Below are 23,193 nucleotides of genomic sequence, written 5' to 3' on the forward strand. Positions count from 1 at the left end.
AGGAAAAATATCTTCAAATTAAATCACAAGTATGAGATAAAAAGTCGTCATTTGAACTCAGGATTTTTCTTTAACTCATAATTTCGACTTTTAAAATGACTATCTCATAATAATGATTTTTAATATCTTAATTTCGACTTTATGTCATATTTTCAATTGTTATTATCCTACTTTTTACACTTAAACTCATATTAATTACTTTTTATCTCATAAATCCCACTTTTTATCTCACAATTTCGACTTCAAATCACTTAATTTCAGCGTTTTATCGCATAATTATGGCTTTATCTCATCATTTTGAATTTTAATTCCTTAATTTAAACTTTTTGTCTCATAGTAATGACTTTTTATCTTGTAATTATGACTTTTAAGTTCATAATTACGATTTTTAATCTTTTATTTTCGACTTTAAGTCTTTTCATTTCAACGTGTCTTCTCATAATTACGATTGTTAGTCTCTGACTTTCATTTTCCCCCATAATTTTGACTTTTAATCTCTTAATTACTTTTTATTTCATAATTATATTTTGTATGTCCTCATCGTCTGTTTTTAAATCTTGTAATTGTTACTTTTTGTTGTTTTATCGTATAATTATTACTTTTTAAAATCTCATTATTGTGTCTTTTTAATATGTTTTATTAATTAATTATCACTTTCTAACTTTTTGGATTTTCCACGGTGACAGTTTTTATTTTACTGGCGGAAATGATCGTCCAGTTACCGGAGGAAAGCAGAAGTAATCCAGTAACGTGTGTGTGCGCGTGAAGAGAGAGATGCTTGGTGGCCACGTCCCCTTGGAGACTGGAGAGACAACACGTGATGAGCTTTACTTATCAGGTTTAGAGGGAGAGACACACCGAGACACGCTGAGAGACAGAGACACAGCGAGAGGACAGCGCTGCTGGGAGTCCGGGGAGGAATTCAAACTACAAACTAACTACAGAAAAACGCAACATTTTCCTCTCGAAGACTCCGTTCATCGACTGTTTTTTTCCTCCTCCGGGAGAGGAGAGAGGAAGAGAAGCAGAAGAGGAGGAGGAGGTGGAGGAGGGAGGGGAGGAGGAGGAGGAGGAGGAGAAGCCGGAGTAAAGTTTGTCCAAGTTTGCACATCCCTTCGGAAACGCCATTTTGATTCCTCTCCTCTCCGGAGCAAGTTTGCAGCCTCTCTCTCTCTCCCTTCTTTTTTTTTTTTCTTCATCACCCCCCTTCATCATCCACCATCACCGCCGTTCATCATCATCATCATCATCATCATCATCATCGCCCCCACCACCACCACCATCATCATCCTCGCCACGATGTCTCGGCGCAAGCAGCCCAACCCCAACAAAGTCAAGCGTAAGTCTGCTTTTTCTGCCTCTCCATCGGTGCTTTTGGTGCCTTTCTGCCTCTGTGCGCTCGCTTCAGTCGATGCGGGAGCTGTTTGCGGGTTTTGGGGGGGGAGTTTGGACTTGTTGCGGGTGTTGAAGTAAACTTTAAGCGGAGATGTGGAGCAGTAAGGGAGGGAGAGGAGTTTTTTCTCTCCTCTCCGTGTTGCTTCCTAGTTTGATGCGCATCCAAGCGGTGGAATTCAACCCCCAGGTCTCTTCCTCATTCAGCACACTTCAGCTAATTACCACCAACAACTTGTTGTTTCAACTTTTGGTGCAACTTTTTTCACCCGCGTGCACGTTTCGGTTGTCGTGCGGCGGTTCTGCCCCGCGGGGAGGGCGGCAAGAGCGGGTTCAAAGTCTGCTCGCCGCCGGAGTCGAGCATCCATATCTCGGGTGCACTTTGGTCGGAGCCTCGCTGCTAGTGGCCATGTGTAAAGCTACCAGACACCAGCGGCAAGCTGACAGCAGCCAGCACGGCTGCTTCCGCCTGGTGCTTTCAAAGTAAAACCACCTGTTGCTCAATGCTGAGGCAGGAAGATTAGCAGGCTGAAACTTGAGTTGTTCTCTGTTGGTTCTTGTTTGTCTGTTGACCTGAGTGACTTTATGTCTGAAAACTGACGCTGCTCGACACACAAAGTCAGACTGGTGGGATGATGATGTCATTTGTACATAGATTGCTGTAAATGGTTGTTTATTTCACAAAATATTGATAAATTGTAGAAATTTGTGCTGTTCAGTACAGAAAATCAGATTTTATGAGACGTTGTGCGCTGACACATTTATCATCACCACGTTCACACGGTCTGATGTAAATGTTTTTTAAGTATCGGTTTATCTAACAGGGACGTGTTTACTGGATTTAAAAGTTACTTATGGCAGTTAAATGTCACTTTATGCATGGTTTATGCTCATATTATAATCAAGGTGGGTTTTAATGCACTTTGAGAACATCTTTGTGACTTAATTGTGTTTTAATGTCCTTACATAACACTCCTATAAGGATTTAAGTTGTATTTATGGTAGCAAAATAAGAGTTTTTAACCAATTTTTGCATTATTTGTGACTCAAGGGGGACCTGTAGTGCGTTTAGGAACATCTTTGCAACTAAATTGTGTCTTATGTTGCTCCCGTAACACTCATATAATGACTTAATGTGTATTAATAGCAGTTAAATAAGCTTCTATATGCAATTTTGCTTGATTTATGACTGTAGGCTTAAAATCAGGGACTTTGAGTGTATTTTGGGAACACCTGTGGGACTTCAGTTGCTCCCATCATATTCATAGAGGGATTTAATGGCATTTAAATGTCACTTTAGATGTGAAATGACCCAGAAGATTAATTTAAATTGGATATCACTTGACAAATATTGCAAAATCATCCTGAAAATTATTATTTTTGTTTTAATTTAGAAAGATTAATAAGTATTAGGGCCGCATGAGAAGGTTAAAAACATAATTTTGATATTATTTTAACAGATATTACAAATGTAATATGAGTCTCGATTAGTGGGAATGATCACTTTTGCACAGAAACTTTAATTTTCATTTGTTGGGGCCTGTACTGTGTTTTCTTTCATGAAGATTTGTTGGCCGACATGTTTCTGCTGCACCACGCTGCTTCATTATGATGCTGTTTGTCACAGATTTCCTTTATCATCTTTATCAGCCTCTGTGATTTTGATATTGCACAATTTAGATTAATTGCACAACTCTGTCAGTGTTATTCTCATCATTATCTGCACAAAGGCTGTTGTAAAATGGTTATTAGTTTATTGGTTCATCTTAACAGTGATGGTGAACACTAATACATTTCTGTAATTGTGACAAAGTCATCCTAAAAGTTTGATTTCCTTATTTTTAAAGATAAATAAGTAAATATCTGTACGTAGAGTCCAGTCAGAGAAGTTGGAATCCGCTGCACTTCGATTCTAAAATGGTAACTTTGCCTGACTGTGAGTTTTATTTTGAAAGGAGGGTCGTCCGTCTTCCGGTAGCATTCTAGCTAACTGCAGCTAGCTCGACGCTGCTGCTGTGACCTTGCCCAGACATATTTAGCCACAAACCGACCCCTGTTCATTTATAAAGTGCACCAACACGGCGGCGAGGCGTTCACTGTCACCGGCCTGCTCCGTGTTCCGCACTTTTTGCGGCAGTTTGGCGACTTTTCGCCGCGTTTGGGAGACTTTTTCCACCGTGTCTCTCCGGTTACACTGACGCCTGTTGCATCCTCCTCCTCCACCACCACCACCTCCTCCTCCTCCTCCTCCTTAGCCTCTCTTTTCTCTCTTTCGACATCATCCACCGTCTTAACGTAACATTTCAAACGTTAACTCGAGCCCATCCTCTCAGTTGACCCCGTGTTCAGAATCAAACCGTCACTTTGTGAACTTGTGAGCGCTTGTTTGAGCCGTTGGCCCCGCTGGGTGCGTTTGTTTTCCGTGTCGGTGCGCGGCGGAGGAGGATGCTGGGGCTGTTAACTGTAATAACGCGGTTTTACTGTGTCAAAGAGACGCTGTTATCAGAGCTGCGGGTCAATGATTGACGGATGGACAGAGTTTGTCCTCAGGGAGATGAACTGATGAGGTTTGTCTCCGTCTCTGGTTAGATAATAATGGTTGCTAGGGATTTTCTCTCTCTCTCTCTCTCCGTGTTAGCCTTAGCTCTCTCTACCTCTCTCCACCTCTCTCCACCTCCCTGCTGTGGAACTTTAACTCGACTTTTACGGAGAAAATCCACTTAAGTTTCCTTTTATTTTTAACTTTTAGTGCTTTTGTAGTGATGAATAGTGACTTTAGATGAACTTTATGGTGCCTTTTAACCCTGCAGTGTCCATAAGTAGAGATTTAAAATGCATTTACTGTACATACATGTGAGTTTATAACATATTTAGCCCGATTTATGACAAAAAGGTGCATTTTGGGAAGTCGCTGTGACTTTACATCAGTCAATGGCATCATAAGTTGCTTCCATAACTATTCTATAGGAATTTAAAGTGCATTCAAATAAGTTGAATATTGAATCTATAGCCAAATATGCATTATTTATGACTATAATATTTCAAAAATGTGACTTTTAGTGCATTTTGAGGACATTATTATGACTTAACTTGACTTTGTGATGTTTTAAGTTGTTTCTGTAACACTTCTGTAAGGATTTAAGGCGGATTTATTGCTTAAATTTATGATGGTTTATGACAAACAGGTGCATTTTGGGAAAGTCATTGTGACTTGACCTGATTTAATGGTGTCTTAAGTCGCTTCTTTGACACTCCTATAAGGTTTTATGGGTTATTTATTTATGTTAAACATGAGTTTGTAACAAATTTTGCATGATTTATGAGTATTCTATTAAAAAACAGGATTTTTAGAGCACCCTGGGAAAATCTTTGTGGCTTCAGCTGCTCCTATAACACTCCTGTATGGATTTAAATGGTATTTTTTGCAGATAAATGTGAGTTTATAGCAAATTTTGAGTGATTTATGACTTTATTTAATTAAAAAGAGGCACTTTTAGTGCATTGTGGGAACATAATTGTGACTTTATCTCACTTAATGGCATCTTAAGTTGCTCCCATAACACTCTTTAATGAGTTTTGGTGTATTTATTGCTGTTAAATCTAATTTTATAGTCTGTTTTTCTTGATTTATGACCATAATACTAAAAAAAGGTGAACTTTTAGTGCATTTTGGAATCATCTTTGTGGCTCTAGCTGCTCCCTTAACACTCCTGTAGGGATTTAGAGTGTATTTATAACAGTTAAATGTGAGTTTATAGCAGATTTCCACATGTTTTATTACTGCAATCTTTTTAGAAAAGGACTTTTAGTGCATTTTTAGAAAGTTTTTGTGACTTCACACCATTACTTTGCTCCCATAACTCTCCTGCAGTGGTTTAAAGTGTATGATTTGTCGTGTTTGTTGTGTAATAACTCTGCATGTGTTCACATGAGGTCACTTCAGTCACTTCAGTGCATCGATGCAGGATATAAATATGTTTTATGGTATTGTCAACTGATCCAGGACCATCAGACCTACAGAACATTATCGAGTCAGCTGAGTCCAGCAGTCAGTCACTGACTTTCAGAGCATCTTTAGTGGGATTTTAGTGCATTTTGGGAAAGTTGTGTCTGAATGTGGACTGTCAGACCGTCTGCTGTTACACACTGTATGGATTTAAAGTTTATTTATTCTGCATAACTTTATTATGATTTTATCCTGCTGCAACTTGTGCAGTTTCCTCAGTTTTTGTACATTGTGTTTTTATCACCAAATATCAGGTTAATTTTGCTTTAGTGTGTATTTTGTAACTTCACAGAGACTTGAATGAGTTTGAGAGTCTCTGGAGTGACTTCATGGTGAATTTAAAAATTAAAATTCAGAGCTTCAGCACTCTTTATTTTGATCTAAATTGAATTTGTGCAGCTCCAGAGTGTGTTTTAACTGTTTTTTATTGTGTTTTTACGTCCGTCCACACAGTGACTTCAGTGCATCTGTCGTATATAATGTAGAAGTTATATTGACTTTATCTGATTTCCTGGCATCTTAAGCTGATTGATCACATGTTTAATAGAGAGTGTAGAGGCCTGATGGTAGTTTTTTCTCTCTGTTATCACTCTAACATCCTGACAGTCTTCTTTTGGTCACTTTTGTTGCATCTTTAAGCTTCGTTGTGAGTTTTTTTTTTCCTTTTTTGTTTAAAATCAAGCAAATCTAGTTTGAAAACATGTTTGGCTTCATTTTTATATTATTATTAAAGTAAAGTAATTTATAGTTTATATGATTGAATAAATAAAAACAGTTTTATACAGTCAAAGTAAGACATACAGTCTCATACTTAGTTCAGTTAAATATCTTCAAAATAAAAGTAGCAGAACAGAAAAAGAGCAGCACGTCATTTCAGAATAAAAGCCAAGAAAAAGTTTCTTTGAAACTATTTTAATGAGGAAAACTCGACTCGACTGGATGTTTTACTCAGATGATCAGCTGAATATTCCTGCTGTCTCTGGTCCTCTCCTCCTCCTCCTGACAGAGGAGGAGCAGCAGCAGGAGGAGGAAGACGAGGAGGACGAGCAGTTAGCATTCCATTACGAAATTCAACACTGAGGCCGAGCTGGGCCCTCGGCGACGGGCGCACATCTCTCTGTCTCTGTCTCTGATGGAGACGCTTCTTGCTGAGGGGGGAATTCTAACTGGCTCTTCCACTCCTCGACTCCTCGTTTTCAAATGGAGATGTGTGTGAGGAGGAGGAGGAGGAGGAGGAGGAGGAGGAGGAGGAGGGGGAGGAGGGGTATCAATCACAACATCAAAGTGGAGGTCTGCTGGATTCCTCTGCTCAGACGAGGTGCTAAAAAGTCTTTTCTGAGTTTCTTCTTTGTGTCGTGGCAACAGGAGAGGATGCTCTGTGTGTGTGTGTGTGTGTGTGTGTGTGTGTGTGTGTAAAAGTGTGTGTGTGACCCTCTCGTTTGCTCCTCTCACAAAATAACAACTTGAAGAGGCGACATGTGGTTCTGTCAAAGCTCTTTTTCTTGTTCTCCTTCTTCTTCTTCTTCTTCTTCTTCTTCTTCTTCTTCTTCTGCTATGGTTGTGGACATTTTAAAATGCTGACGGCCGATGATGTAGCGGATGATGTGTCCTGCTCACACACACACACACACACACACACACACACACACACACACACACACAGATACTTGCACACAAAGAGTGTCTTGTGCGATGGGGCATCCTCCATTGTGAGTGCTTTTTGTGGGAACTGAAGAGACACACACACACACACACACACACACACACAGCCTGCAGTTACAGTCGTGTGAAGACATGATGCAGCATGAAGGGACGGAGGGATGCAGGTGATAAACGGAGGAGGAGTGAAACTGACTGACTTCACTGTTTCTCCTCGTTTCATCATCAGATCGATTCTTTTATCAGCTTTTTAATTAAATTCATTTAAATTAAATATAATTTGAGTCCAGTACTCTCAGCTCACATTTTAATGCACTTTAACACTTTAATCTTCAGGTTTAACTGAATTATATTTAATAACATATAAAACACTTTTTTCTTTATTTTCTTTTTTCTCAAGTTTCTGTGTTCATCAAATGTCAAATGAGGGACAGTTACTGCCATTTTTAGACTACCAATTAATTATCAGTAATACATTTTTAATCAATTGAATCCTTATTGGCAAGTGATTGATCATCAACATCCCGATTACTGACATAAATGATTATTTTATTGCCCAAAACATCACACTTTCACTAATCAAGAGTCTATAAAATGATTATTCTTTTTAAAGGACAGATTAATATTGAGTAATTATATATAATTCATTTTAACCACAAATCCATCATTTTAAGATTTAGCCAATCATTTGAAAAATTGTGTCATGAGTCAAATAACAGGTTAATAATTATTATTTTGTGATCATTTTTAGATAATTACTTTAGCTTGACTCCATCAGTAGTTAGTTCACTTGAGATTTTTCAGAATAAAACTAATAGAACAGCAGATGAGGTCATTTCAAAATAAAAGTCAACATAACAAACAGACAAACTAAAGGGAAGTTTTATTCTGAAACTACATGATAATCAAAATTTGATGATGATGCAACTCTTGAATCATTAGAGGTCATATATTAATGTCAGTGATAATTACTGTGTGTGTGTGTGTGTGTGTGTGTGTGTGTGTTAATGGGGGTTTCAGTGGGACGTTTGTGTCCACAGGGACTGAAGTGAAGCAGCTAATTAAAAGCTGTGGTCCTCTGAGACGGTTGTTGTGTCCACATTAACCTCCATTAATCACACACACACACACACACACACACACACACACACACACACACACACACTCTCTCTCTCTCTCTCTCTCTCTCTCTCTCTCTCTCTCTCTATTGATTCCCTCAGTTTGAGTCACATGACATGTCCTGATGGTCCCTCCGTCTGTTTCGTGTCGTCTCCTCTGTTAGTTTTGTTTTGTCTCCGTCCTTTTTCTGCTGCCGTCTTCATCACTTGTCTCCTCAGCAGGATCTGACTGGTTGAATTCAGGTTAAATAAATATCATCATTAACTTCCAGATAACAAACACTTAAATTCATTGTTCAGTTTATTAAATGTGAGACAGTTTGGTGAAAAGATGCAGCTTGTCTCAGTCGGACCAACAGTCCAGACCTCAGAGAAAAAAGATTATTGTTTTGTGTTTAAAATGATAGAAAATAATGAAAAAGTCATTCTGTTAAATGTGACTTAAGTGTCAAAATGTGACTTTTCAGACTTTAAAACTTGCCTTTTTTTTTTAGGTGTGAAATGTCATTTTTTCTTTATAATGTGACTCTTTAGGCCTTAAAATGTCACTTAAAAACATGACTTTTTAGATGTTAGCGTGTGACTTTTTAAACTTATGAACGCTGCCTTTTTGATCCGCAGCTGTGAGTGTGAACGTCTGAACAGAACCATAAAAAGTTTCATGATGCTGCAGAAAAACATTTCCTCTTCAGGTGTTTTTGTAAGCATCAGAATCTTAACGTGATGTCTGCAAACTGGAAATGTTTTGTCCTCAGATTAAATCACATGAAATCATTTAATTTTTTTCCTGCCATGACTTGTGCAGAGCTGTATGATGTTAACGTCTTTACTGTAAAGTCTCAGGACGCTGACGGACGTCTGTCTCCGTCTCCTTAACGTCACGTGACTTCTTTAAATGTTAATTGGTGCTGCAGCTGTGTGAAGATTCACAGCAGGAACTTTGCACAATAACTGATGAGGGATCAGTGTGAGGACGTGTGGACGATCAGAGCTGCCGGAGAAAGTCAGCAGGTTGTTGCTCACACTTTGCTGGCACGCTGTCATGCACACGTCAGAGCCAATCAGAGTCCTCGGTGGATTACCACATACAGCACAGAGCCACGGGTCAGTGTGTTTGAGGCTCTTTAGACGACAGTAACACGCCGTCAGCTGAACACACGGGTGGATGTTACTACGTCTGTTTCTTTCTCTTTCTGCCTCTCTGTACCCGGCCTCTATTTATAGACCCGCCTTTTTTAGATAAGATTATGTTCCATCCCCCGACTGAGCGAGCGGGTACAGGAGGAGGAGGAGGAGGAGGAGGAGGAGGAGGAGGAGGAGGAGGAGGAGGAGTTAACATGCAGTTGAGAAAGGTGTGGACAGGAGGAGGAGACGAGGGATGAAAGCTGACTTCAGAAACACAAACTGATCAGCTGATCATACTAGAAAAAACAAAACATTTGTGTTTCCAAGCAGGTTAAAGAAGAATAAAAGTCACAGCAGCTTCATATTGATCTTCTGATTTTGTGCATGATTGATCACAGCTGATCACAGATCAATACTGTGTTAGTATTGATTGATCTGTGTCCACAGCAGACTGGGTATCAGTTAAACTGTGGACCAGAGCTGAAACGATTAGTTGATTGATTTTTTGATCTGAGTCATGGTTGAAACGTGACTTTTTAAACTTTTAAAGATCTCTTTAGACATTAAAACAAGAGTTTTTAAACTTTAAACTTGACTGTTCAGGCATTAAAGTGTAACTTTTAAACATCACCCTTTTTAAAACATGACTGGAAAAAGCTTTAAAACTTTTTCAGCTTTTTAAAACCGTACTTTTTAAGCTTTACACCTTTAAGCACTAAAATGAGACTTTTCAGTTTACTTTTTAAACTTTTAAATGTGACGGTTTAGCAGTTTAAAATGTGGCTTTTTAAAATGACTTTTAAAAGTCTTAAATGTGCCTGTGTGACCTTTTAAGCATGAAAATGTGACTGTTTAAACTGTGAAATGTGACTATTTAAGTGCTAAAATAAGTCAAATTTAAATGTTCAAACATCAGCCTTCAGATGTTAAAACATGACTTCAAACTTTAAAACGTCCCACTTTAGGCATTAAAATGTGACTTTTAAACTTTTAAATTTAGACTTTAGGGATTAAAATAAGATTTTTTTAAGCATCTAAAATGCTTTTGAACAATTAAACTGAACTTTTTAGGTGTTTAAAACATGACTTTTTCATCTTAAAGTGTTTAAGTGTCTCTTTAAACTGAAACGTGACTTTTTTAGGCCTTTAAATGTCACTTTTTAAACGTAATGTTTGAACATTAAAATGTGATTTTCTGAGTCAGTTAGTTGTGGAGATCTGCTGATTTTCTTTGCATGTTGATACTTTTTTCTGCACTTTACAGATTAATAACTGATCGATCAATCAGCACATGAATTGATGATTGAAATATTTGTCATCTGCAGCCCTGAAACAAAATCCTTGAACCAGTCGGACGTGTTGCAGCCGTCAGGGTGGAAACACTTGTTTGTGATGTGTTTAGGGGGATGTGTGTGTGTGTGTGTGTGTGTGTGTGTGTGTGTGTGTGTGTGTGTGTGTGTGACACCATGTGGACGTAGACGGAGAGGTGTGGAGGAGGAGGAGGAGGAGGAGGATGAAGGTGGGGGATGGGTGGGTGGGGGGTCAAACTGTTACACCTCTGGCTGGACCAAATGGCTCGTGACCAAAATGGAAGATGTGGGCGTGGTTTGGTTTGTAGAGCAGAAAATCTTTTTCTGTTTTCTACCTGAGACTGAAACTGAAGCTGAAACTCTGCAGTGAAGAAGGTTTGTTCTTCTTCTTCTTCTGACATGAAATGACAGATAGAAACTGAAATGATCAGATTTTCTGATCATGTTTATTGATAATTGTTTGTGTGTGAAGCAGAAGGTGAACGCAGACCTTTGATCCCTCGGCGACTCTCGTGTTGTGGGTTTTGGGTCATTTTACAGGAAACGGCGTTGTAAATATTCCCCATGATTTGATGAGTCAGCGCTTGGGTCGGTTTCGTCAGAGAGATGCTGACTGCCTGACTGAAGGTGTGGAGGTGACTCACAGCTTCACAGATGAGCGGCAGCTGCTTCGTGGTTAATAATGATAAGTTTGTGTTGTGTTTAGTTCAGAAGAAGTGCGATGATGCCTCGGGGTTTTTCTCTTCTTCTCTGAGCTTTCAACCAGGGTTCTTGGCTTTCATCACTGGACCGACCTGCTCAGCTGTCACTTTGTGACATTAAATCAATTAAAAGTCAATATTTCTTAATTATTGTTCTACAGTTTTGATGACTTGATAACAGACTAAATCGTCTCCATGACGACCGCTCGAACAACTAGCATTAAATAAGAACAAAGACTATAAAGTGAATTGTCTGTATGTAAGATAAACAAACAAAAGCAGATCTTCATATCTGAGAGGCTGATAATTAACTAGTTTAACTTTCCTCCTTCTTACTAAACTTTGCAGAAGTGACCTTCCACAGTTACCACAATAAGATATTCAGCATTTTTCTTGGTAAGAAATTGATTTTTTTTTTCTTCTGCTTTCCTTCTTTAATAAAGAAAAATCTAGAAAGGACTGATCATGTGCAGAAAACAGGCACAAACACTTTCAAAACTATATAATATGATATTTGATATATTGTGACATCAGTAGTTAAAACAAATTCAAACTAATCAATTAAACGACTCGTTTTGTTCGTTCCAACATTAACCTGAGCAGTAAGTCAGTTTTCCGTCCCATGATGCACCAGCAGGACAATCCTGACTCGTCTCTGCCTCCTGATCATAAACTAAACTCTCTGAACATCGACATCTGATCACCAATAAACTGATCGATCGGTGTGTGAGAGCTCAGCCTGAACGCTGAGTCCTCACAGAGACGAGGAGGAGGAGGAGGAGGAGGAGGAGGAGGAGGAGGATGAGTGTAACATGAGACGAGGGATGAATAGAGCTAAAGTAGGACACACACACACACACACACACACACACACACACACACACACACACACACACACACACACACAGAGTCAGAGTTTAGCGTGTCGTCTGATGGGCCTCCTCCCATACAAGTGTGTTTCTGTGGGGACGTTATCACCACACACACACACACACACACACACACACACACACACACACACACACACACACACACACACACACTCTGAGCCCACCAGGACTGCCTTGCGGTTCCTCTCTGGGGTTAAATTTAGTCCCACAGACCTCCGTCTTTATATAGCTGTAGAGACGCTATAGTTAGAGTGAGTAAATATTACAGTGTTCACATCACTGCTGTCAGCTGGTTTACACACTGAAGAAGAAGAAGAAGGACAGTTGTCTGTTATTGACATCAAACAATTACTCATTTAAAGGTCCAGTGCGTCAGATTAAGGGTATAATCACCTGAAAATAAGAATCTCTTCATGTCCAGCTCTCAGTATTTCTGTAGCTTCTAACTGAATCTTTATGTTTTTAAATATATTTTCTCTCCTCTGTCGCTGTTTGTACGTTCAGGTATCTGCATTATTTTACCGTTTCATAAAAGCGTTGAAACAGCGACTTTTATTATGAAGAATTTAAGGAAACGGCGTGTTTATCCCGGAGACGTACATGAACGGTTTATCCACCGCTAAACAGCCGCTCAACTTGAGTCTCCTCGAGCTCGTCTTCAGGTAAAAGACGCACCTTGAAGAGGGTAGCCCTGTTGTCATGGAGATGCAAATCCGTGCCATAAAGAATATGGATATTTTCAAGAATAATGATTTTTTTTAATGATTCCTGAGAAGAGATGAGATGGTCCTGCTGGGATGTGATCCTCTGTAGCTGCTCCCTCTCATGAGTCACCAGCCACAAAATATCTGCCTGTGAGCAGATTAAACCTTTATTACCCAACATAAGACTGATACGCAGCATTAAATATCACAGTGACAGTGAGGATTTTCACCAACATGTTGTGTTTGTTGTCAAACCTAAGAGCCAATCAGAGCCGGTGACAGACAGGTGTCACAGTCAGACGTATGTATGTAGAAAAAATTGAGCCTCTAGGTTCATAATTTAACTTTTTCTCCAACAAACAGACTATATTTCTTCTAAAAGCTGCACTGTTTTCCTTTATTGTGCCCTCAGACTGTTTCCTCGGGTGTCGAGCATCTCTGTGCAGCAGGATGAGACTCCTCTCGTCACGCTGACTGACTTTTTCCTCTACAAATCTCCACTGTGCTGTTTCTTTTTTTTTTTTTCTGAGTTGGTGAAAGTTTCCTGGAGGATGAACAACATCTCTGACACTTATGTAACTCTGTGTCTCTGATAATAAAGACTTCACATGAGGTTTAACAGAGAGAGAGAGACGCTATTGTTCCTCCACTTCCTCCATCTCCTCCTCTGCTCTCCTGATGAGAGGCTGCTTCACTTCCTGTTAACCCTCCTCCTCTTCTCCTCCTCTCTTTCTCCTCTTCCTCCTCCTCTCTCAGCAGACATTCGGGGAAACATTCTCTTTCTGGCAGTTAGAGGTCTGTTAAATATGAAGCTGCAGCCTGCGGCGCGTTAGCGTAGCTTAGCATAAAGACTGGAAACAGAGGGAAACGGCTAGCCTGGGTCTGTGGTTTGTGCACAGATAAACAAAATGTAACATGTTGGTTTGGGATCTTTGAGCTGACAGTATTTCTTTGTTTCTGTTTAATCATTTCTAACTGAAGACATTTGAAGTCGTGTCTTTGGGCTCTGGGAAAAGTGATTTTCACATTTGTTTTGACATTTAGTTCTGTGTTTGCATGTTAAAATTGATGTAATGCCAAAACTTTCTTTCTTTTGAAAGATTAAAATGACAGTTTTTAGTGGACATTTGTGGACATTTATGACAATCGGTTGCCAACTATTTCTGTAATCGAATAATCATTTTCAGTAATTTTAAAACATAAGCGATTGAGTTTCTCTTTCTGTTTTTTTTTCTCATGTGCACTGGAAAGTCAAGACTCAACTTCCTGTGCAGGAGATCAAAGAGAAAACAAAACCTCATGTAGCATCTAAATGAATCTCTGTGGTTTGAAGGTCAGTTTCTCTCCTGTGTCGCCGTTTGTACTTTCAGGTTTCTGCTTTATTTTACCGTTTCGTGTTCACTTTCAGCTGATAGGAGTTGTGTTCAGTTACTGCTGATGAAAACACAGCATTTCCTGACTTGACTGCTTCTTAATAAAAGCTTTATAGATAGATAGATATAACAAAATAACAGGGGGCTTTTATTGTGGAGAATTTATAGGAAATGAATGTTTTACAGCCTCTTGACTCAAAACATGCACTTCATCAGGTTAAATACGCACCTTCAACAGGTGCAAACGTTGCTTTTGTTCCATGTCTGTTCTTGTTCACTCTAAAAGTTATTTTTAGAAAGTTAAAAAAACAAAACAAAAAAAAACGTATCAATCCTCTCCTCCATCAGAAAGTGAATGTGTATTTCTCCATTTCTGAAAATGTGGAACTCCTCCTTTAAAAACATCCAGCGACAGGTTTGTCTTCAACTCATAACATCATAAAGGAATGAAGAGAAGCTTCTGGTAGCATCCTTCTCCTCCTCCTCCTCCCGCCTTTCATCTCCTCAGCTCCTCCCCCCTCTAAGATGCCCTCCTTCTCCTCTTCCTCCTCTTCCTCCCCCCTCCTCGTCCTCCTCCCTCCATCCATTGTGACATTCTTTCACAGCCGAGCCGCTCGGACTTTGGACTCGCAGTAAATACGGCTTTATTTGCTGCAGGCAGCGAGCAGGGTAAAGGTGGCCCTGAGTGTGTGTTTGTGTGTGTGTGTGTATCAGCCGTCGCACACACACACTCTCCCATGCAGTGGTAGTTAGCTCCACAAGCTGCTTATCAGCAAGACAGTCTCACCACACCCACACCCACACACACACACACACACACACACACTCTCTGAGCTACTGGCATCCCATACAACAGGTCTGGCCTACATCTGACTGTGAAAGCGTTCTCCTTTACTCCTCCTCCTCCTTCATCCATCAGTGCAGCTCAAACACACCCTCAGGTTAGAAGCTGATGGAGTTTTGTGTTGATTCAGCTCCACCCTGATCACACTCACTCACACACACACACACACACACACACACACACAACATCCAATGTCCTGCAGTTTGATCAAAATAAAACTCTGGCAAAGTTTATTAAACTGTAGTGATTCTGTGTTTTCAACTTAAATAGATCAGGATAATGTTTGATATTTGAAAAATTTAGATGTTTAAGTTTTAAAATGTTCAACAAGCGAGTGAGTATTGTGGGAAAAGTTCTTTTTAAAAGACGGGAGAGTCTCCCAGGTCAATTTTCCCCACTCGTTCCGGAGCTTTCAACCACGCTACATAGCATTCATCATCAAACTAAGTTTGTTTTTTGAAAAATATTTGTATTTAGTTTTTAAAACTTCCTTATGCAACATAAAAAATGAAGCACATATTGAGGTAAAAGTTCCAAGTTGGGAATCGGTTTAAATATTTAGATCGTCGAGGAGCTTTTGGCCACATTACATGGTCTTCCTCATCAACTTGTTAGAAAATATAGGTGAAAGGAAAAGTTCCATCAGTTCCACAACACAGATAAAAGTTTTAATGGGCTGAAAGTCACAACAAACAAAGTTTAATCTGAGAGAAAAGTTGTAGTAGCTGTCAGTGGTTCAGTGTCTGTTTGTCAAGTGGTTTAAGGTCTCAGGTGTTGTAGGTCAACAGGTTCCCCCCTCTGCTCTGTCAGCAGTGGAAGCTTCCAGCTCCCCTCCAGCAGCAGCAGAATGGTCCGTCCCACCCCTCTTAAAGCATGATGGAGGCTCTGAGGGGAGGCTGAAGTCTCCAGCTTCACTCTGCTCGCTCACCCTCCTCCTCCTCCTCCTCCTCCCCCGCTCGCCTTTCTGCTGACTAAACGGTTTTGTCAGCTGGCTGCTGCTTGGCTGCAGAGGAGCAAAGAGAGGGGGAGGACAGGGGAGGACAGGGAGAGGGGGAGACAGGGAGGGAGAGGGAGCATGCAAATAACAGTGGACTTTATGGTGGTTAAATCAATAAAGGTAGATTGAGTTTTAACCACAGTCACTTCAGTTCAGAGTGTGTGTGTGTGTGTGTGTGTGTGTGTGTGTGTGTGTGTGTGTGTGTCAGAGGTACATTTCCTCCTTCTTGTAACAGTGGCTTCAGTCTCATTTACAATAATTTTTTTTTTGTTTCATTTTTGATCATTTGCTGTTATCATTTTAATATTACTGACTTTTAATTATACTTTTTTATTTTTTCAACAGAAAGTTAATCAGCAACAGTTTCCTGTCACTTTAGACATTTTAAAGCAAAAGAACAAACTTTCTGATCATAATAAACTGGATATCTTTGTATTTCAGAGTGTTAATGAGACAAAACAAACAGTTGGGCTGGGCTGAGGCTAATTGTTGCAGATATCTCTCAATATTTTTTGACTTTTTCTAATGATTAAGAATTTGGGCTGCATCAATTAATCATTTTATTGATCAATCAATTAGTTATTTGATCCATTAAATATAAGAAAATGGTAAAAAATGTTGGTTATTTCTTAACAAAATGCTGCATTGTTTTCTAGCTAGATAAAAAGTAAAATAAATAAATAAACATTATATAGTTTACCAGCTAGTTGAAAAATACAGTAAAGTGATGTTGTTTGATAGCTCGCTAAAAAAGTAAAAAAAAACAAAAAACAAACACAGCAAATGTTAAATAGTTTGCTAGCTAAATAGTTCAATTAATGTTATATTGCTAGCTAGCAAAACAGCAAAAAAGTTAACTAAATGTGATATTGTTTGTGAGCTTCAACCCAGCTTTAGTATCATAAACATTTAATGATTGATCCATTATATCCATTATTAGAACAGCTAGGGAAGGCTACTTGGAAAGCTAAGGGAATTATTAGCTTGTTACTTCATTACAGTGATTTCTTGTACCTGACATTTTTGGAGGGAGGTAGATATTATAGTATTATCTGCAACATTAGTTTTTGACTGTGAAGCAGCTATTGTTGATTGAATCTAAACAGTTTCTAGATTTAAGCAGGTGTAAACAGGTGTAGACAGGTGTAGACAGGTGTAGACAGGTGTTAACAGGTGTAGACAGCGTCTGTGATCCAGCAGAAGCAGCCGTGTGGCTTCACTTTGCACCTCTGTGCTGTAAAGATGCTTGTGATGTCAGGGAGGAGGAGCCACCTGATTGGCTTGTTTTAATACTTTTGGCATCCTGGAGCTAAAGACGGATGATGCTGAACCTGTCTGCAGCCATTTTGAAACGACAGCTGGAGACTGAGGGGTTAGCTCTGAGGCTAACATGCTAATCTGAAGGAGAGTTTGAACATTTTTATTGAACATAAATCAGACCAGCTAGCTGTCTTGTAAATACTTTGGTAGGATTATTGAAGGTAGTCTAGCAGATTATCTGCCATGTTAGCATCTTTGTTAGCATCCATGTCAATTAGCATCTCCAAGTTCCGTAAAAAAACTCTGTGGAGCAAATTCTGTTTATTGTCGTTGAACAGCTGATTTGTGTGTGCGTGTTCAGTGGTTAAGTAGCCTGACAGAGCAGCAGCAGCAGCAGCAACATGTGAATGGAGCGAACAGACCCAGCCTGCATAATCCCTATTAATCTGACTGTTAGCAAGGCTGTAATCTGACACACACACACACACACACACACACACACACACACACACACAGAGGTGACGGCCACATCAGAGTAGCCATGAACGCAGATTAACATCGTAACGAGAGCTCACACACACACACACACACACACACACACACACACACACACACACACACACACACACACACAATGCCCCTCCCTCCTCTAAAAAGGTACCATTGTTTGGACACACCCTGTTGCCGTGGCAACCGCATGCCCTCAGTCTTTCTTTTTCTTCAACTCACACACGCACGCACACACACACACACACACACACACACAAGCTCACATCAGTGTTTACCTGAGCATCCCTGAGTGTGTGTGTGTGTGTGTGTGTGTGTGTGTGTGTGTGTGTGTGTGTGTGTGATGGGGGAGGGGAGGTGGATCACAGGATGGGAGAGGACTGGTTTTAGGAGGAGGTGTAGAGGGGGATGGGAGGAGATGAGAGTTTAGAGGAGTGATGTTACTTGTTTCCTCTCTTTAAATTTCACCAATGAAGACAACAGTTGTTTAAATGGATCCTGTACTGAAGGAGTAACTGACAGTTGTTGATGTTTTTATCCTCTCAGATATGGAGATGTGCTTCTTTTCTCTGTTTATCATCATCATGTTTCATAAACTGAATATCTTTGGTTAAGTACAAGTACAAGAAGGTTTTCTAGACGTTGCTGCTCCAAATTAAACATGACAACTAACTTTAGTGTTTGTTGTTTCTTTATAACCCTTAATGAATAAAAGAATTTGTACAGGGGCAAGTAGTGCGATTGATTAATGAAAATAATCAGTGGATTAATCACCATAATCACTGTTTGGAGGTTTAATAAGAAGAAGGAAGAAAAACTTCAAATATTCTACAATTAATGGACCAAAACATCAACAAGGTGAAGAGTTGTTAATATTAACTCAGGTTCCAACAATGGCCAGGGGCAAATGAACTGCCATGTTGGGCAAGTAAATCTGGTAACTTATTTCAGTGGTTGTTAAAAGGTTAAATTATTATGATATTTGATTCATCACTTAAGTAATATTTCAGGCAAAAATGACAGAAAATGCTGTTTTTAGCCTCTTAATTATGGATATTTCCTGCTTCCCTCTGTTTATTATCATATTAAACTGAATATCTGAAGACAAAACAAGACATTTAGAGACACTTAAACTGGTATGGACATACAGGTTACACAGTTTTCTGACATTTTATAGACGATGCAGCCGGAAATTAGAAAAGGGGGGAACAGATTTTAAAAAGGGGTGCAGGGGAAAGTAAAAACGGACTCCAGGAAAGTAGATTTCTGAAAATAAAACCACAAACAGTTGTTCTCTGTGGTAACTGAAACTACTCATCTTCTGGAAGGAAAACCCCGTCCTCTCCTTCACCCTGGTTTCATCTTCCTCCTCCTCAACATCACCATCATCAACATACTTTCGTTTTCAGTCTCTCTGCTGATGGAGTCTGGATGTAACTTCCTCTTTCCCATCAGCCCTCTCTTCTTTTGTGTCATAGTCACGTTGTATTGTTACTATTATTGTCAGTATTACTTTGTTATTTTTATGCGGCTATTAATTATTAAGCTTTTACTTTCTAAAAAAAATCGATGCTTTTATTTTGAAATTGCTCTTTGTCTCGATTCCCAGACGTGCTGTTGACTAATGATCATTCTCGTTGTACTGAGTGTCAGTGATGACACACACATGCAGTTGTTACACCATTGTAGGATTTAAGAGATTACGCTTGCAGACACACACACGCGCAAACACACACACACACACACACACTCCTGTTGCATGTAAAGATGCAGTTTTTAGATGACTGAGTGTGTATGTGTGTGTGACTGACCAGAGACACTAATCATAGGTTCTGTAAATGAGCCCTGCCCTCACACACACACACACACACACACACACACACACACACACACACACACACACACACACTCCAGCATCATCATGATGACACACACACACACACTTGGTCTGAGATGCTGTGAAACATCCTGTCTCCTCCCTCAGACATCACCTCTGACACTTCATCAGTCCACATATGACCCCAGCTCTCTCTCTCTCTCTCTCACTCACACACACACACACACACACACACACACACACACACACACACACCCAAACTCTTCTGTTTTAATTTTTATTGACAAGCAACCACTTCACCAGACAAGGCTGTCTGACAGGAAACCACTGTTACACAAGTCAAATATCACTCTGTGCTAACCAACCAAACTCCAGAGGAGAAAACAGTAATTTTACTTTGACAGAACTCAGGAGTTGCTGGTTTCACGCAGCCTTGATCAATTAGTCTGTTTGTGTTATTGTGCGGCTTCGGTGAATCTATTTAGACACAGTAGATTGACCGTTATTGATCAGTTAATAATTTAATAATAATAATAATTTTTTCTTTCATTAAAATGTCAGAAGATGGTCTGTGTCTGTCCTAATCTAGAGAAGCATCTTGTCTAATTTTGTCCTTCATTGCACACTGTAGGAGATGTTTGTATGGGAGGAGGACAGGAGAATCATTAAGGAGACAGGACGTGTGTGTGTGTGTGTTTTAGTGTTTGTTGAGCTCAGTGTGTGAAGGTTCACGTCCTCCGTCTGAAGACAAAACGTCCAAACAAACTGAGCTACAGGAGGACATGATGACTGCACGTCTGTCTTTGTCTGCATCCGTCAGCCGCACAAACAATTTAATTTCTTTATCTCCTTTTCTTTATTTGCTGCTGTCTGTCTTTGATTTACTTCATTTACTTCTCATTGTCTCTGTTTTATTTATTTTTTCCTTCTTTGTCTGTTTCTTTTTTTATTTTTCTTTCTTCGTCCTTCCCCCCTGACTCTCTTCTTTATTTTTATCTCAGCAGTAAAGCAGACGTTTGAAGAGTCAGCGCTGCAGCTAATCATTGATTAATCCATAAACGCTTTGTGGAAGAAGTAGTGAAACGTATCTGTTAAAATGTGTCAGAATGGCCGGAGTGGTGCCTTCAGGTGTCCTGTATTGTCCAACCAACAGTCCACAACAGAAGGACGTTCATGTATGATGAAAATAATGTCAAATGACTATTTAGATGCTGACGGTGGTTAAACGTTTTTTGTGATCAAATATTTATTGAGGAGTAATTGACAATAATGATTAGCATGAAGTTTGTAAGTGTTGTAAGAGTTTATAAAGTGTTTATAAGCTCATTAATAACCTCATGGTAATTGATTAATCATAACGGCTCTAAAAGAGATTAATTCTAAAACTAAATTAGTAACTGTTGGTGTGTGTGCTTTAAATGGGGGATGTGTGTGTGTGTGTGTGTGTGTGTGTGTGTGTGTGTTGGGGGATGTGTGTGTGTGTGTGTGTGTGTGTGTGTGTGTGTGTGTGTGTGTGGTGGGTGTGGTCTCAGGTGTGTGTGTGTGTGTGTATTGGGGGGTTTACAGTATTAGGTGTGCCCACCAAACTCCATTCAGCTTTTAATTGAAAATACAATAAACCCTCCCATGGGAAAGTGCTCTGGTGGGACACACACACACACACACACACACACACACACACACACACACACCCCTCTGCATAAACACACAAAGGTGTGTGTGTGTGTGTGTCTGTGTGTGTGTGTGTGTGTGTGTGTGTGTGTGTGTGTGTGTGTGTGTGTGTGTTGCCCCGGAGGCAGAGACACAAAGAGGCTCTGAGTCTTTTCACTCAACTGAAACCTGGTCCTCCTCAGCACCACGCCCTACACACACACGCACACACACACACACACACACACACACACACACACACACACACACACACACAGGATGGAGACAGGCTTTTTCTTTTTTCTTTCATTTCTTCTTCTGTTGTGTAAAGTTTCACATCAATCTGAATCTTCTGTCGTCTTAATTTGTCTCACTTTGTTCCTCCTCTCCTCCTTGTCTCCTCCTCTTGTCCTCCCTTCCTCCTCGTCTGCTCTCCTCCCATCACCAACGTTCAGTTCAGTATCATTTATTCCTCCTCTTATTTTTTAAGTCTAGCCACAAGTACCAACTTTGAGTCGAGACATTGTCCTCCTCCTCCTCCTCTTCCTCCTTCTCCTCCTCCTCCTCATTTTTTCTCTCCTTCTCCTCTTTTGTACCAAAGTTTTGTACCAAAGTTCAGTTTTCCAGGAGTCAGATTCACTCCTGTTTTTCTCCTCCTCCCGCTCTATCACTACTTCTTTTTGCATCCCCCTGTTCTCCTTTTTCCCTCCTCCTTTGCCTTCATCGCCCTCTTCCTCTTCCTTTTGAGTCATCTCCCCCTCTTCCTCATCCCCCTCCAACTACTTTTTCTCCTTTTTGCTTTTTCTACTCTCCTCATCACCTCTTTCTCCTCCTCCTCCTCCTCTATAATGTTTAATTTTCCTCCACCTCCTCCTCCTTTATTTATTTCTCCCTGCTCACCTCCTTCTCTTTCTCCACAAGTTTGCTCTACTCCTTCTCCTGCTCCATCCACCTCTTTTTAATCCTCCCGCCCTCCTCTTCCTCCTCCAGATACATCTTTCCTCTCTTCTTTTTTGTCCTCCTCCTGCACCTCCTTCTCCTTCTTTTCCTTTTCTCCTCTGCCTTCATCTTCCCATTTCTCCTCCTTCCCCCCTGTAATTACTCTTTCTTGTCTCTTTCTGTCTTCTTCATCTCCTCCTCCTCCTCCTTTTTTTCTTTCTGCTCACCCCGTTCTCCTCCATCAGACGTTTTTCCTTCTTCTTTACCTTCTCCTGCTCCATTTTAACCTCTTTTTAATCTCCCCTGCTCCTCATCCTCCTTCAGATGTTTCCACTTTCTTATTCCCCTCCCCTTCCTTCCTCTTCCTTGTGCTTCTCTTTTTTTCCTCCTCCTCTCACCCACCTCCTTCTCCTTCTTTACCCCCCTTGTTTGCCCCATCTTCCTCTTTCTCCTCATACTACTATCCCCTTCACCTCCTCCTCTTTCTTTCTTTCTTCTTCCTCTTCATGGTGCAGTGTAGAGGAGGTGCACTCTCAGTTGGACTCTGTCCTCTTATGTAACTTTTATGTAGAGGGTCCAGTCAGTACAGATTAGTTCTTAAACCCAGAGCAGGGGATTCTGGGTAATGTAGTTCTTCCTCAGTCCTCCTCTCCCTGGTGGCAAAAACAGGCATTGTCCCTTTAAGTGCATCACATTTCTGGCGTTTCCTGTCTCAGAGAGGAAGACAGCGTTCAGGTTCCTAGCCATCATCCCAAAAACCATCCAAGCGTAGTGCTTCAATCCTGCAACCTTTCAAAATAAAAGCCTTCAAAGGCTGAAATACACTGATTCTGTGCCTTTTGTTCACAAACTTAATGTCCTCATCACCTCCTGGAGGTCGG

General features: G+C 40.2%; 1 protein-coding gene across 4 annotated transcripts in view; it reads left to right on the top strand.

The window, feature by feature from the left end:
- Positions 1–782: 782 nt before the first annotated feature.
- rreb1a (ras responsive element binding protein 1a) overlaps positions 783–23,193 on the top strand; it is a 74,678-nt gene continuing 52,267 nt past the window's right edge. For 3 of the 4 annotated variants that reach the window (XM_084747296.1, XM_084747298.1, XM_084747297.1), the window contains exon 1: positions 783–1,339. In XM_084747296.1, the coding sequence (XP_084603422.1) occupies positions 1,300–1,339 (40 nt within the window). In that variant the 5' untranslated portion in view covers positions 783–1,299. The remainder of the gene's footprint in view (positions 1,340–23,193) is intronic. The other variant, XM_084747299.1, reaches the window with a different exon arrangement.

Source organism: Lutjanus erythropterus, chromosome 21, assembly GCF_056507025.1.
Source record: "Lutjanus erythropterus isolate fLutEry1 chromosome 21, fLutEry1.hap2, whole genome shotgun sequence".
Lineage (NCBI taxonomy): Eukaryota > Metazoa > Chordata > Actinopteri > Lutjaniformes > Lutjanidae > Lutjanus > Lutjanus erythropterus.